This window comes from Thermobia domestica, chromosome 4 (assembly GCF_964235325.1).
Source record: "Thermobia domestica chromosome 4, izTheDome1.hap1.1, whole genome shotgun sequence".
Lineage (NCBI taxonomy): Eukaryota > Metazoa > Arthropoda > Insecta > Zygentoma > Lepismatidae > Thermobia > Thermobia domestica.
The window spans coordinates 268,676,646-268,691,301 of NC_137457.1; the positions used below are offsets into that span (position 1 = coordinate 268,676,646).

A 14,656-nucleotide genomic window follows, 5' to 3' on the forward strand; every position below is an offset into this window, starting at 1 on the left:
CTCGAATATTCTAATATAGTAATTATCATACATAATAACAGATTAAACATCTTACGATCTATGAATACAAATCGCCTTCCACGCTGGTCTCGTGGCTAGTGTGTGTGCCTTTGATGGACATGATTCCAGTTTCGATTCCCGGTGGAAGAGCACAAAAATTAATTTCACAATCATACACTTTCATTAACCATCCATCCCCTTTAGCCTAAAGGATATAAACGTGGGACATTAAACTAAAATATTTCATTCCTATGAATACACAAACTTATATTGTGAAAATTCATTATGATACTAAGAACAATTCATATAATAAAGAATGTTATATAATATAAATCAGGAATGACCAACTACGGGCCAGCGAGGTCTCAACGTTCAGTCTTCGAGAAGATAATTGCTAACATTTTATTTTATTATGTACATAACGATTTAACAAAAAGGTAGTTGAAACATAACTTCTTCAAATTTGAGTATTATGTTATTATTTGCAATGAATATTATCTTTCTTCAACTAATATTCTCTGAGAAAAATCTTGAATTATGTAAATTTGGGGCTGCGGTCACAACAGACAACAAAATACCGACACGTCAAAAATGTCGTTTTGGTAAGGTTAGACAAACGTTAGGTTAGACTCTCTTGAAATATGATTTCGCTATATCGGTGTTTTGAGTGTCGATGTTTCGTTGTCTGTGTTTCCAATGCCGGTATTTTGATTGACGATATTTTAATAGACACCCGCAAATTCGACGATTTCTGGGCTAAGGTATCATGAGTGTATACTATAAACGTAAAGTATCATATGAAGTTGCGGCCCTCGCAACATAGAAATTTCTATGGTGCGGCTCCTTAGTTCAAAGAAATTGACCATAACTGATATAAATAATCCATAATAAGTACAATATGATATATATATATATATATATATATATATATATATATATATATATATATATATATATATATATATATATATATATATATATATATATATATATATATATATATATATATATATATATATATGTGTGTGTGTGTGTGTGTGTGTGTGTGTACTGAAGAATATCAATGATTCCAAGAATTTCTGGAACATTCTACGGAAATAAGTATTCTATTACATTCTATCTGGAACATTCTATCACCCTTACACTAGGATAATGTTACTGTTATTAATTATTGAATTTTAAGAACAACATTATAACATGCTGAAAACAATCACGAATTATTCATATTTGTCCATAATTTGAATTTAGATAGATTGTAAAAATTTTTTCATTTAGATAGATTTTATAATAATTCGCAACAACATATGACTATCAAGATTCGATTTGTCTAATATTAAAATATAGATAACTATGCATAAGAGAGAACCATGTGTAAATTATTGATTGTACCAGGTAAAACGTAATAAATAATAATAAACGTTGTGCGATTAGTTTCTTATTACAAAAACTAAGTAAAGTACTTATAAAAGAATACTTTATACCACTTGTAAACAATAGTTTTGTTTTCGTTATTCCGTGTGATGGTAATAATAATAATAATAATAATAATAATAATAATAATAATAATAATAATAATAATAATAATAATAATAATTATTATTATTATTATTATTATTATTATTATTATTATTATTATTATTATTATTATTATTATTATTATTATTATTATTCAAATTGCAAAACATTTAATCATATCAATCGAAAGGTTTGAAGCATGATGTGTGGTATAATATAGATCTTTAATTGTAATTTTTTGCACATTGTAATAACGAATGTGTGGGGGGGACGGGGAGAAAAAGCCTAGTTTACAGATAGATTATCTTATGCATAATGTCCAGCTTGATAAAAAGAGTGATTATCCTATTGCTTTACTAATTATATAATATATTATGCAAAGACGGAAAGATATTTAATGAGAGTTGATGAAGGTGATAAATGGGTAAATTATTACAGGTAAGCAGGTATATTTGATTTTTAATTTGGTATTTACGTGATTTGTACCTTTCGCCAATTTTAATCTCAATCAAGAGCAGTAATGTTTACCTTTCAAAAAGAAAGTTAAAAGCGCTTGCTTTGTCAATATCTTTTTTTTTCTTTCGGAAGTACCTTCAGATATAAATTTAAGGTTTAGGTGAGTTGTTTATCGTAATCTTTAATGACGTCAACTATAATTTTTACATATTTTATGTTCCAAAATTGTTTTGAACCTGTGCCGTAATGTAAGGTGAAGTCGATCAATATTTTAAATTTTTCATACACTTTATTAGTAAATAAATAGTAAATAAATTTAAAGTATTAAATTCCTCCATATCTTACCTTTCTAACACATAAAGATTTTATTTTGGATATTGTAATTTAATAAAGTTATTATTATTTTCATTGTGAGCGTCGACTTCGCCTCACCTAGTCAGAGAACGTTATTCTCCGTATAGAACTGAAAATTGTATTCTACTTGGTCAATCGTTCAAAATACATTGTTAAAAGAACCCAGTTCTGTTGGTGTCTACACATTTGAAGATAGGTAGTTAAGAGTCTTCATCCCGGCGAAATTAAAATACCGCTAATTTTACAGTAATTATGTGATATCTTCAAATAGATAAAAGATAATCGAAATGTGGAACAAGAGCGCCCTAGACAATATTATTTTACATGAGAAACCGTTATCACGACTCACTTATCTGCTTTCGATTTCGAGCCATTTTGAAAATCGGCATTTATTTTCGCGTTTCTAAACAGCTGAAAACGGAAAGCCGCTAGGTGACTTGTGATAACGGTACCTCACGCAAAATAATATTGTCTAGGGCGCTCTTGTTTCATATTTCGATTATCTCTTATCTATTTGAAGATATCACATAATTACTGTAAAATTAGCGGTATTTTAATTTCGCCGGGATGAAGACTCTTAAAGAAAGATAGAACTCTTGTAAAAATAGCTAGTTTTATTCTAGGGGTAACTTAGATTGAGAATGCTTGATTAATATGAAAAGTATGACAAATATAATTGAAAATAATGTGTAGAGCAGGATGCTATTCAGAGTCGAAAAGTGTTCTTAAATAAAATTTGGAATTCAGAGATTTTAAAAGCTACGTGGAGCCATGATTGATATTTGAGTTTCCCTTGCTTCATCATCTACCCGATAGTACTCGTCTTCTTTACACTAAAATCCGTGGGTTATGGTACTTATGGCACCCCATATATTAGCATTTTAATAACTAAATTTGAAATTGAAATCATTGATCCATATTTGCTTCAACGTATCGTTGAGATAGACTTTATTAGGAAGTTAAATGCTTTGATATTCGTAGAAACGGAGTGAAATGCATTGATATTGATAGAAAGTGCTTTGATGCTTATATGCAATGATTTAAAAATAAATGAATGCTGATATTATGGTTGTTAGTTATTGAATTTTTATGTGATGTCAGGAAGGAAGAGTGAAAGATAGCGTGGTAGAGGCCGGCAGTGCTAGTGCTGTGCGAATGAATTTTGTTTATTTACCAACATTTTTGGATCAAAAGATCCAATATATTTCAATCGAACATTTCCTTGTACGGCTTATATCTGGAGAACTACATATAGTGTAGTCAAACTCAAACTATCATTTAACTCAGTATGATGTGCTTATTCCGTAGAACATACAAAAAACTCCATTTAGGGGCCATTCAAAAATTTTGTGTCCCCTGATCGAAACATTAATTATTGGCCAAGATCGCAATCTTTTGATGCATTTTTTGATCATTTCTAAAATTATTGTTATAGTTCTTGTCAATTCTATTTTAATTCAATTTTAAAAAATGACAACATACTAATATAAAAGAATAATCAACTATAATCTTCGAATGAGTTACTTCTACAAAAAGCACGAACATTCATTACAACTACAACGAATGACAATCTACGAACATATAATTCCTAACAATTTTATTTATACTTTAGTGTTTAATTCAGGATATATGCTTTCGGAGCTTGTGCCATTATATTAACCCGAGAAAGCCCAGGGGGTGCCTCAGAGGCAGCCTGGTCCACTTTTAATGCAATTATTCTTAATAGATGTTTCGTCGCATGTCTTTCGCTCTAGAATTCTCCTATCTCTTTGGAATATGCCCCCTGATTGAGTTGTTCATACGTTTTCTTATTTTACTTCAGAAAGAAATAGGGTTATTTTTTATATTGACTTAAAGGCCCAAGGGGTGCTTCGGAGGCACCCTGGTCAATTTTTAATGCCATTATTCTTAATACATATTTCGTCCAGTGTCCTGTGCTCTAGAATTCTTCTGTCTCTTTGAAATACACCCTCTGATTGCGTTTGCTAAGCATTTTTTCTTTTTACTTTACCTCAGAAAAAGTAGCGTTATTTTTTATACTAACGTAAAGGCCTAAGTGGTGCCTGTGAGGCTCCTATTGAACTATGTACTTTTCTAATTATTTTCTACTGTTCATTGTTTATTACCATTGACAAATGATTTCATAGCAAAGTAGTGACTAGCCTTTCCTATTAATGACGGAAAATACAAATGGTCGCGGGAGTTCAGGTAGCTTGTATATGCAGCAGGGAGCCTCAGAGGCACCCCTGGGACCTTTTAAGGGTAAAATTAGCGTGGGCTTTCTCGGCTTAAACAATTACCATAAAATATTTAAATATTAATTAATAAACTCCTCTTTTAAGAGAAATTGAAGAATTCTTGTAAAATAAAAATAAAATGGCTTTCGGTTCAGTTCAAGAGTTTGTATAACTTATCATTCATTTAGATTTTCATTTGTTACTTAATGCAACTTGGATAATTAATGATTAGGTGATTTTTATATTGTATAAATGAATCCTATCATAACCGAAATTGTTATTGACATTCATTATGAACTATTAAGTTATTATTGCAATTCCACTTACAACAATTTTAGTGTTGTATTGAAGAGTTGGCCGAAGTGGCTATCTCAAAACACTACAACCTAGATAGGTTTGAGGAAAGGAAGGATGTAATGAAGCAATTAAGAATTGTAATGATGATTAAATATTTAATTATACAAAATAGTGAGGGTAATTTAATATGAATTTATTTAATTTAATAACATGAATTAATGTAATAATATAAAAATGAAATAGTATGTGCTCGAAGTAGTGATATCAAGTAATAATAATAATAATATCACATATAAATGATAATCAATGGTTGATCATACAGTATATATGAATGGGTGAGAATGATAATGGGAGAATAAATCTTGTCTCTGAGAAAAAAACTAATTTGAAGTTGGCTGTTATAATTGTTTTTAAAAGGAAAGTGTACTGGTAATTTTAAATAACTATATCTTTGGCTAACATAAATGTTCTTAGATCTCCTTATTATATGTTTTTTTTTGTGTGTAGTTATCATGTATGAACCCGTCTCAGTTTTGAAAAAAATGTTATTTCTACTGTTATGGTTTTCAACCATTCATATATAAATTGAAACTCACATAAATTACGACGTACAATTAATAGACAAATATTTTAAAACATACTACCTAAACTTACAAGTATCTCCAAAAAGTATTCTACTGAGATTAAAAGCCATTTTAATCTTTACCAAACTAACCTCACATTAAGCAGTTTTAAGCTTTTGTTTGCGAGACTTTTCAAATCAAAGACAGCATATATGATATTCAGAAAGGTGTCATATAACTCATAGTGCTAATACGTTTGAAAACTTTAAGAGTCTTCATCCCCGGTACCGTTATCAAAGTCACCTAGTGGCTTTCCGTTTTCAGCTGTTTAGAAACGCGAAAATAAATGCCGATTTTCAAAATGGCTCGAAATCGAAAGCAGATAAGTGAGTCGTGATAACGGTTTCTCATGTAAAATAATATTGTCTAGGGCGCTCTTGTTCCACATTTCGATTATCTTTTATCTATTTGAAGATATCACATAATTACTGTAAAATTAGCGGTATTTTAATTTTGCCGGGATGAAGACTCTTAAAAAGATAATTTTTTGTATATCATTAACGGAACTTATATGTAACACTTAATTGTAATATATTTATTTATTTTAGTTCCCGTTGACACTCCCTACTGGATTTTGGATACGGATTATGATAGATACTCTGTTGTCTGGTCATGCTATGGTTTGGGACTTTTCAGTGCACGTAAGTATGAAAAGAAATCAAATGGGAATTGTAGTTTAGCATACCTAATTTATTTAAGATATTTTATGCTTATGAGTAACTTTATTTTGTACTCATCTTTGACCTACGAAGGTCGGTCGAAAAGTTTTCACCTGAATATGAAGAAACTGTATGCATTAAGATGATACAGTTATGTAATTTGTGCTTCAGGTTTTTCATGCACTCATTGAGGACTCCTCCATCTGAGTCTCGAAGCGTATCTCCAGTTCAGTAATCAAATTCTTGTAATTCAAGAAACGAAGTTAACGTAACTTTAAAATGTTTTACAGTGTAATAATCGTTCAAAAAGAAAACACTTCATCCGAATATGCTTCGCGGATTTGCTTTAGAGTTTCATGAATTTAATTGTGCGTCTAAGATACATTTTATTCATCATGATTAGAGAACGGATGTTTAGGCACTAAAAATCTGGAAAATAGGCACTTAAAATTTAAAAATAGGCACTAAAATGTAACTCGAAATAGTGAAGATAAATACTGAATGCAATTAAAAAATAAATTCAAGTCATAGATAACGTTCAAAAAATGTAGAAACATACTGTTTGTTAACAAAGCTTGATATGTATTCCATATATATTTGGTAAATACATTCTCTACAGCATTTTACCACTTCACATAACAGTCCAAATTTTATACACTTAGCAGTACACATAGCAAAGTTTTGCAGCACCTTATCAGTACACATTGCAGTCCAAAGTTTTACATCTTATCACTACAAACAACACTTATATTTCTCAGAAGAGGCAGAATCCTTTCTTGAAATACTAAATTATATATTTTTCTCCTAATAAAGTCTTATTTTGAAGAAAATGCATAGAATAGGCAACGTTAGTCACTAAAGCAATTATTTAGGCAGAAATTAGCGAAATAGGAAAAATAGGCAAAATGCAATTGGCTTAAATTGAAACTATAACCCCACTATAACCCAATATAAACTTTAAAACGTTAGTTTTGATCATATCTTTAATATTAAAGAATAAGCATTTTGCCTAACATCCGGTCTCTAATCATGATGATACTGCTTTACAGTCAGCTGTTCTCAACTTTTCTTTCACACAGCATCCTATGTGCGGAAATTTTGAAGCTACAACACGTTTTTATAATAGAAAACAGTACTCTAGTCTTCTTTAGCAAGTCCTGAGTAAAGTTTAAAACGTTTCCATCGACTCGACTGCAATTTTAGTCAGTAAAATTGATAATAAATGCAAGTTAAGATTATTGACGAAAGAGTGGATGAGTCAAAGAATCGGACAACCACAAAAAACTTATGCAAAATATGTGATACTGTCCACCATAAAACAAACATGATCTGTGAGTAATAAGAAATTACTTTTATTGCTATATAGTTCAACAAAAATATATTTTTTGTTAGGAAAATATCCGTATTCTTTTTTTAAATAAATAGTTTCATATATAACATGAATAAAATTTTCTATTTTACTTATATAATATTCGTACTCACAAACTCACACTTTCATGTTGTGTGTTCGTATGTGGTAAAAACATGTATATTTGTAGATTATTGAGTGTGCAATTTCCGTTACAACTTCGTTATTTGCGTTGATTGGAAGTTCCAGAAAATCAACAAACGTAAATTCAGATTACTTTTAGCAACTTTCATACAACTTTTCTCTTAAATAATTCTTCTCTACAAAAGTGAAATTTTAAAATCTCAGGAAAGTAACATGTAAGTAAATCTGGTGCAGGTCTGGCGAAGGGGGACGTAAAACAGTTGAATTCGAATACTCGTAGGTATGATAGCAACATATATTGTATGTATAATTCCTTTGGATAATTTAAATGGAAACCTATTTGATCTTAACTAAAGCCTTTGTTCAGTGTGGAGTTTTGAGTCAAGGTATGAAATCTAGGAGTATGAAGTTTTACTTGAATGGATACTAGCCCCTACTGCCCTTTAAAAATATCCACTCTTTTGGATAGAACTTCTTTAGATCATTATAGATTCTAATATAATTTATATAAATATTGATTTCACACTGACAAAAGAGCTAGTGATGAAAGGGCTTGTCGTCTGGGGTTAACTTGCAGTAGGTGCTTATATGCTTTATATGCTTGAGACAACAATCTTATCTAACGGGATGATCCTGACAGCAAAAATATTGCTAATTTTTTTCTACCCAAGGGTAAAATATTGCAGTTTCTTTTTGCATGACTTACAAGTAATGTCGGTATCAGGACTACATACTTCATTGTTAGGAGTAGTATGTGTGCTGCTATTAGGATTAGAGAAATTTCGAACCTCCTTGCAGAATCTTATAAATAACATTATGTTTTAAATTAATCTGGATACGTAGCGCGGTGCGGTCCTTAAGCTTTTGAACATGCATTGGAACGAAAGGACGGAGATACATCCAAAAATAACTTTTTCAGCATGTAGGGACCATGAAACATGTAAATCCTTGAAATCTCGGACCATCATTCTTTCTTCTTTCCTATTGTCTAGCGAAGGTAAAAGAAAATAGTTAGTATACTTAAGAGGAACAGCAAACAACCCGAGCTTACGTAAAAAATAAAATAACATATAAAATAAAGGAGAAAACATATCTTTCAGTTTTATTTGGCTTATCTAACCTAAGATACTTAATCAAATTTTTAAGTTTTTCTAGGTGAGGGGAGTTTAGGTAGCTAAATTTAGATTCTTACTAATACTAGAAACAGTAGAAATGTGAGAATAAGGATTTATACGTACTAGATGAAAAATACTTAAAAGTATTTAGAAAAACATATATGTAAAGTTTGTGAGAGAAATAGATTTGCGGGTAGACACTACTTTTTCACAGAAGTTTCTTGTACGAGTTCTCTGGCAACTTCTCAGTGATAGCTAATAAGCAAAAGAACAGTGTTACTGGAGTTGGATAAATTCATAGTACTTGGGGAGAAAATAAGAAATACGGTTACTGTCTCCTGTAATTGAAGACGTCTGGTAACCTTACCGTACAGTACAGTACAATATTAGATTGTTAGAATACAGAAACTGTATCTTAAAATGCCATAGAAGAAACTCAACACTCTTGAATGCTAATTTGTGTAACTTCAAAGTGGAAATTTTCCGGAAGACAACTTTGAAGTTCAGTATCACATATATATAAGGTATATTTCCTAATGCTGCCAGTAAATAACATCCTCTTCATGCAATTTACATGAGATGTTAAAGTTCAGAGTCTATCTAATTGAAAATTTCAATTTTAAAGTTACAGCTTGGCATCCAATCAATCCATTTGTGAGCGTAATATATTCTTCCATTGTTCAATAAAATAAAATCTTAGCTGAGAAAGAAAATAATAGACGTAAATGGACATCCAGTAAGGGAGGAGAGCATTCGAAATAACAAGAACTTTTTATTACTCAATGGGCACATTGCTTTCGTGGTGTGATTTTTAGTGAAATCAACAACCAAAGGAACACAAAGAAGGGCGTGGCAGAGAATCCTATAAATTTTCTAAAATTCTATTAAACCAAGCGAGTATATATAGAAACAAGAATCAATCTGAACTCTTCCTTGGGATTAAAACCCGAAATTCTAAGATTGTTGTTAGTAACTGTTACTTGGATCGGTTTTGGGTCATCTCAAGTATCGGTCACTCACTAGGCTGAGAACGAAGCCCATCTGTAAGGTAAGGTGAGACCTATTGCTAGGAAGAAGACTTCGCCAGCAGTCTACAGGTAACTCTGCGTCCATTTTCAGAAAAGAAGAATTGTGGCTAAAAGTGTTCCTTTGAGTAGTTCGAACATAGACCTGATTTGTTAAACCCTAACTTTGATTTTTATTTATAAGACACTCACTAATGCTTGCCACGCCATCCTATGACGCCTATGTAGGAGTGTAGCTTCGTGTGTGTATTGATGACCCTAATAAACTTTCATTTAAGAGGTAAATGATATATTTGTCGAATCTTCAGTTTTCTCAAAAACAAAACCACATACTAATCCTCCAAAAATTTAACTTCAGTATATAAGTAATCTACGAATTACAAAGAGCCAATAACCAAAATAGCTGCCACTTTTTGATCATTGTTCTGCTTTATTTTCATATACTGTCTATATGGAATACTCTCTGCTGGGAGTAGCTCCCTCTGACAATCTTTCATAAAAATACACTTGGTATATACAAAATCCTATCTTTCTCCACTTTCCTAAGTAATATTTTTGGGGACTACTCCCTCCATCAGACTGTCTCAATAAACTGTAAACACGCTTCCAGTGAATGTTAATCACCGTAGCTATTTTGGTCTATTGGTTAGAGAGTGTTCCTTTGATGCGCGTGGTTCCGAGCTTGTTTCTCAGTGGGAGAGCATAAACATTTAACTTCACAATGATTCACTTTCATTAAACATTCCTCTTCTTTAGACTAAAGGGCATAATTGTGGCAATTCATTTTATTAAGAAAAACAAAATAAGTTTCCACTCTCTGGGACATATTTCTGGAACTCCATTCTCTTGCTCTGACTCTCTTACTAAAATATAAATAAAGACTTTCTGTCACCGAATGCCAAACACTTATCTCTTTTATTAATCCATTGGAATCATATAGGGCTGTGGTCGCACGAAGTATTTAAATGTTTAATTTATATGATGACAAGAGCTCGTGAAGTATAGCTGATCAGTAAAGACGAAAGTAGTATACGAGAGTTCAATATGCGGCAGAACCTAATGGTTGACGTTTTTTTTTCTGCGATAATAAACCTTTGGGTTTCGTAAGCAACAGAATTAGTAAGTTAAACTTCTAATTATATCCTTGGATCCAATTTATTTATTTCTTGTGTTTCCTTGTCCAGATAGATTCTTGGGTTCATTTTCTCTTATAGAGGAGACAGATGGGTTGAATTTGCCATGTAAATAAGGAATAATGTGCTTCTAGCAGGGGATGTATATATCATTCCAATGGGTTAAAGTTATTTTGAACTCTCACTCTAACTTCTTTATATTGTTTTAGATTATCATCCACAACAACCATGCTCAACCCGCTCATACAGTATATTACAGAATAGCTAGTGCACTGTATAAAACTGTTCTCTGCCAACATTATATGAAACTCACAACAATATTACAGGTACTTCTTCATCTCCCAACAGTCAAGAACCCATGATAGTTGATAATTGTAAACGTTTATTCCTAAAATTATAATACCTTTCAACTCACAGTTGCTAATTTTACTCACGAAGGGGGGGGGGGGGGCACGGTGACTCAGTGGTAGAGCGCTTACTTCTTGTGCTTGGGGTCCTTACTTCGATATCCGGCCAAATAAATTTGTGGCGGACATCGTATTCATGGGTTTTCTCGAGGCACTTCCGTTTCCTCCCGCATTTTCATTCCATCATCATTCACTTGCCTTAATTACCCGTTTCCCTTAGCCTAACAAGCATAAACGTGGGACGTAAAAACTGAAAGATTTCATTTTCTACTTATGACTCATAACGCGATTGACAGCCTCTTTCAAAGTGTAATGTAATTGCGCCACACTTTGTGGTGTCGGATGCCGAGGTTTGGTCCCGGAATTATTAAATGATGTAAGGCATCTTGATTCTGCTGGGCATATGCCACATTATAATATTCTGTAACTTTTAACTTTTCTTTGATCCATTTGCTCTCGTATATTTGGATTACGTATTGGCATCAAAACCTTGTTTCTTCGTAATCTTTTAACCTAAATTACTTGTGAATGACTCTTCAACTCTTGCATCTGAAGGAGCAAGTGATAGGCTTACTTTTTGCAGATATTCACTTAATTTCTTCCATAATAGAAAGGCTTGCTAAGAGTTAGTAATGTGCATTTCTCGCAAATTAATTTGCTTAGGTACTACTGGTATTTGTTCCTTCGTTAATATCGTTCACGGGACAGGGACATATTAGATCTTGGGGACATAATGAGGACAGAATTTCCTCGGAAAGTCTAAATACAGAAACAATCTATAGGAAAAAGGGACATATGGCAACCTTAACCTAATTTAATAGTGCAGAGTGATTAAAAATAAAAACCGTCCCTTGCAAACTGCTTCCTTCGTTTTACTGTGAGCTGAGGCAAGAGCATGTAACAGAGGGTCGTAATTATTTTCTACAAAGGGCCTAGGGAACAAGAAGTCAAATACAGAGATATCTATCGAATGTCTAACAAAGCAGCTTAACATGACAAATCCAGAAATGAAAATAAAATTCTTAGATATTGCTACTAACATGATTAATCAAACCGTAAGTGCTTATATCGATATGTTGGTGTTTGAATAGATTGTGGTATATATTATTTTCCAAGCATTTTATTTTCTAATACAATACAAAGAATTACGTCTAGAAGCATGTGATATGCAACAGGCGTCAAATATTGAACGCCATCACTGAGTATACAATTCATGTCTTGGTAGTTTCTTAAGTGTTCTTTGATCTCAAATTAGCAGCGTTCCTATGTTCTTAAAGAATAACAACAATCCTGATTGGTGCAAGGGAGAACCTAATGAAAGACGTTTTTCTGCAGCAATTAACCTTAGTGATTCTTAAGCAACAGAGTTAGTAAGTTAAGCAACAGAGTTAATATGTTTAGAACAAAGTTAATAAGTTAGGCAACAGAGTTAGTAAGTTTAGGACAAAGTTAATAAGTTAGGCAACAGAGTTAGTAAGTTAAGCAGCAGAGTTAGTAAGTTAGGCAACAGAGTTAGTAAGTTTAGAACAAAGTTAATAAGTTAGTCAACAGAGTTAGTAAGTTAAGCAACACAGTTAGTAAGTTATATTTCTAATTATATCCTTGACACCGATTTTTTTGTGTTACGAATACATTTACATTAAATCTTGTTTCTTCTACAGAGAACACATGGATAATGACACGTGAACGCAAACCTGCTGAGGATGTATGGAATGATGCCTACAAAGTCCTTGATGACTTCGGCATCAACAAAAATCTGTTTATCAAGACCAACCAAGATAACTGTGATGACGTTGGACTCGGTGGCGACGAAACAGCCACTGAAGGGGAACAGGCTGCCCAGGCACCCGCAGCAGAAGGTGACCAAGGTGACCAACCACAGCCAGCAGCTGCAGCAGCATCATCTCAGTAAAACAGTCTTTTTTCATACATCATCATGACAAACGTGGTAAACAATCGAAACAGACTGCTACAGTTATTCTCCCATCTTACAACATGGACCAAACATTCTTTGCCATACAAAGAAGTACGGATACTTCGGTACACTCCTGTATTTATTATAAAGTAAAACTTATTTAATTACGTTTCTGTTAATTTATTGATCGTTGTTATACATTGTTTGTTGTTAATAAATTATTGTTATTTGTTTATGCTTTTGTTATACTTATATCTATTCCAATTTACCTTTAGTTTCAAAGTAAAATCTTAAAAAGAAGATGTACTATATCCACACAAAGCAGAAGGTTTCAATGTATTTGCTTTGCAGATGATGTGGGCATATATAACCCTGATGAAGAATGGCTGTTAAGTGGGACGTACGCAGAGAGTAAGTTGTGCGGGTCCAGAACCCTCGAAATCCCGACTTTACTGTAAATTTCTCAATATAAAAATGAAAGTCATTATGTTTGTAACTTAATAACATTTGAACCACCCGACTCAATCAAATTTTCAACATAGATGAGGTTCGGCCCTCGGATGGCTTTTATCAATCCACTTTGACGGTACAACGTAGGGGAGGGGGAGAAGGAGATTTTAAAAAATGATCGAAAATAACCGATATTAGTACCGAATCCACAGTTTTCGCGGTCGCTGAAGTGAGCAGTGACACCTCTGATGCTGTTCAAATCCAAATTCAGCCCTGCAACTAAGGGGAGGTGGAGGTGAGAGATATTTAAAAATGATCGAAAATGACCTAGATTAATGTCGAATCCATAGTTTTCGGGGTGGCTGATATGAACAGTAATACTTCCGATGCCGTTTAAATCCAAATTTAGCCCTTTATGTCCAAAATAAAACGTTTTCTCCCCGTTCGAAGAACAGGTATTATGTTAGTTAAATATAATTTTAGGGTTGATTTTTATAAATTTTAATATAAATGTATTTTCATATTGAATTTGGGCCCCTCTGAAAATCTTTTGATTTCCCCCGAAATAAATTTCTGCGTACGTCCCTGTCTGTTAGGACTCCAATACATAGCCTTGAAATGTTTCCTAGAATTCTCCAATAGATGGTATCCTAAATAGTAAACAATAAACCTCTCAGTCTGTGCGTCACGTCGTTTCTTATGACCTCTAGTAGAGAGCAAAAAGAAATCACGTAGTAGAAGTTTAAATTTCGTCTGGTAGATGTCAGCCGTTGTAGGAAGATTGCTACTATCTAACGGCGAGATATGTAACGTTTACTAACCTTTGTTTCAATAGAAAATGAGATATACAGGGTGGCCCAAAAGTAGGTATACACTACCGTACTTATCAGCTCATTGTATTTTATATAATTTCATATTGTTATCCATCAGGTAGACTTAGTTTCTTTATTATTTGTTCTTAATGAATTTTTACTTACA

At 32.5% G+C, this 14,656-nt stretch overlaps 1 protein-coding gene across 1 annotated transcript in view; it reads left to right on the forward strand.

Moving 5' to 3' along the window:
• Positions 1–13,463, forward strand: part of LOC145684058 (apolipoprotein D-like) — a 38,198-nt gene extending 24,735 nt beyond the window's left edge. Inside the window, exons 5-6 of the mRNA XM_081755899.1 lie at positions 6,031–6,123; positions 12,975–13,463. Coding sequence (XP_081612025.1) covers positions 6,031–6,123; positions 12,975–13,225 — 344 coding nt within the window. The 3' untranslated portion in view covers positions 13,226–13,463. The remainder of the gene's footprint in view (positions 1–6,030; positions 6,124–12,974) is intronic.
• The last annotated feature ends 1,193 nt before the right edge of the window (positions 13,464–14,656 follow it).